This window comes from Penaeus monodon, chromosome 22 (assembly GCF_015228065.2).
Source record: "Penaeus monodon isolate SGIC_2016 chromosome 22, NSTDA_Pmon_1, whole genome shotgun sequence".
Lineage (NCBI taxonomy): Eukaryota > Metazoa > Arthropoda > Malacostraca > Decapoda > Penaeidae > Penaeus > Penaeus monodon.
Window position 1 is genome coordinate 1633950 of NC_051407.1, and position 328 is coordinate 1634277.

Genomic DNA, 328 nt, shown 5'->3' on the forward strand with positions numbered 1-328 from the left:
CATCGCATATTTCCATTCCTTAACACTCTTACCCTCTCCTTTCCTTTTCACTGAGCCCTTTCTTCCTCGCTCTCTCCCCGGCGGCACCCCATGCTTCCTCAGGCACAGTGCCAACGTCCTCCGGGAGGAAACTGGGTTCTCCTTGCTACATTTCCTCAGGATTCTGCCGAGGGCTGAGGACTCACTCGGCTCCTGCAATTCATGTCTTTCTAAATTTCCTTTAATGCATATTTCACTGTCTCTCTTTCTTTCTTGGAAATTCCAAAGTTGTGCTCCGATGGTATTTATTGCGCGTGAGACAAATCGGTGATAAAGAAAGGTATTTTGC

General features: G+C 47.6%; 1 protein-coding gene across 3 annotated transcripts in view; it reads right to left on the bottom strand.

Moving 5' to 3' along the window:
* The window catches only part of LOC119587466 (chymotrypsinogen B-like), a gene marked incomplete at its 3' end in the record, with an annotated part of 6325 nt that overhangs the window by 2850 nt on the left and 3147 nt on the right, over nt 1-328 (bottom strand). For all 3 annotated transcript variants that reach the window (XM_037936193.1, XM_037936192.1, XM_037936194.1), the window contains 1 exon segment: nt 33-192. In XM_037936193.1, the coding sequence (XP_037792121.1) occupies nt 33-192 (160 nt within the window).